At 60.6% G+C, this 1888-nt stretch overlaps 1 protein-coding gene across 1 annotated transcript in view; it reads left to right on the forward strand.

The window, feature by feature from the left end:
• Window positions 1–811, forward strand: part of DLX2 (distal-less homeobox 2) — a gene marked incomplete at its 5' end in the record, with an annotated part of 5530 nt that extends 4719 nt beyond the window's left edge. The window contains one exon of the mRNA XM_006760704.1: window positions 598–811. Within this exon, the coding sequence (XP_006760767.1) occupies window positions 598–811 (214 nt within the window). The remainder of the gene's footprint in view (window positions 1–597) is intronic.
• Window positions 812–1888: the final 1077 nt, after the last annotated feature.

Genomic DNA, 1888 nt, shown 5'->3' on the forward strand with positions numbered 1-1888 from the left:
GGCCCCACAGACTTGCCGGAGTCACCAAACCTGGCACCCGGCGGCGGAGGGGTCGGGTAGGGCCACGGCGCGCCTTTCCCTGGGAAGCCCGCTGGAAGCAGAGGGCAGAAGGGTGCAGGGGCCAGAGGAAAGGGGCGTTCCCGCAGACAAGGAGAAGGGCAAAGAGAGGGGGGAGCGAGGATGCGCCTCAGATCTAGAAGTGAGCAGGCGGGAGGGGTGCGGTGCGGGTGAGCGAGGGGAGAAAAGCGAGTGAAAAATGGACATGGGAAGCAGCGATCTCGTCTCCCTGCACTGGGAACCCAGCCGCGCTCGGAACACACATAAATCTTCATTGCACCCCCCTCCCATTCGCTCGTGTGAAATATCAGGCCCGATTCTGAATATGACAAGCGCTGGGAAGCCCGGGGAGGGAAGCGGAAGAGTCAGGGTGTCCGACCCGCTCCGCTCCACCTCGTGGTGGGGTTGCTCCAAACTCCTGTGGGGCGCTGAGTCCCAATTTCCCCCAGTTTCATCAGTTTCAGGAAGCCCATTACCACCAGTGACGTTCTGGAATGCATCTAATTGGCTTTCCTTAAATCCCTTTTTGTCCTTGAACAGTCCCACTCCCGTCCTAAGTGCTCCCCAGAGCATGGACGCACACCCCTCCCGCTGCGCCGAATTCCTGCGGCTGGCGGGCAGGGGAGTGCAGAGAAGAAAGGGGGCGATTCCTGGGCCTAATCAGAGCGGCTGCAATGTGGGACCGTTTAGGAAGTTTCCCCTCAGCCTCCTTTCAGGATTACTTGTGAAAATTGTGAATATCCGTCCTGTGTAAGGATTTCCGAGACTGGTGGGGCGAGTTTGGGAGACGTATCAAGGTTGATGGGGGCGGAGGGAGCCCCATCAGACGGCAGCTTTGTTTACAAACAGTTGTGTAGTGGAAGGGGGAGGAGGAAAAGGGGTAAAGTGAGGAGTGTTGGGAGTGGATGAATAGTCCCCTCCACTGTTAGAACACCCCCTTCCCCGCGAAGGGGGACGGGGAGCAGAAGCCCCTTTGCCTTAATAAAAAAAAGTCACCCTACTGACTGTAAAACCCAGGAGCACATCCCGCACTCCGACACCGCCTCTTGCCTCCTTCTACCTCGTCCGAGTCCAGAGCACTCGCTCCAAGGACACCAGCCCGCTCCTTTCCCGCCAAGGAACAACGACCACCAGTGCCTTAAGTCTGTTGTAAGGTCAGAAACCTCTGAGAATTAAGCTCTGTCTTCCTCCTAAAACACCGGTCCCTTTGCACTCCACTTTGGGGTCCCAGGTCCGGCAAGCGGGTGGGTGGGACGCGCCCCTGGCCCTGTCAGACTGGTCTCTGCGGAGACTGCCGGGTTCTGTCGGGGTCAACCACCCACAACAGCCCCAGGAAAGCCTCCCCTGGGTCAGATCCTCCCTCCCTACCTGGGATCTGACCCGCCAGCGTTACCCGCTGCCCCGCCCCTTCCCCTAAATACAAACCGGCGCGGGGGTGGGGAGATGCGGAGGCCCCGCGCCCCTCGGAGGCCTCCCTGGCGGGAGCTCCCCTCCCGGGTACTGGTTTGTCAGTGATTGCCACATTACAAGATGTTACATTCCTCCCTGGGGCCCGGGGCCGGGCGGGGCGAGGGAGACACTATGTTTCAAGAAAAGAAAGAGCAGGCGGGTCTTGCAGGAGCAGTTCCTGGGCGCCTTCACGAGAGAACGCAGGCACAGTCTCTACAATAGACGTTTCTTCCCGGGACCGGCTCCGGCTCCTCGCTCGTCCTCGGGGTCGGGCCAGACCGCAGGCACTGCGGTGTCTTAGCAGTTTGTGGGCTGCGTGGCAGCGCTCCTGGGAATCTCCCGAGGCCCGGCTGGGGGGTCCTCAGGAGTCCTGGCGCCCTGG

Source organism: Myotis davidii, unplaced genomic scaffold, assembly GCF_000327345.1.
Source record: "Myotis davidii unplaced genomic scaffold, ASM32734v1 scaffold370, whole genome shotgun sequence".
Taxonomy (NCBI): Eukaryota; Metazoa; Chordata; class Mammalia; order Chiroptera; family Vespertilionidae; genus Myotis; species Myotis davidii.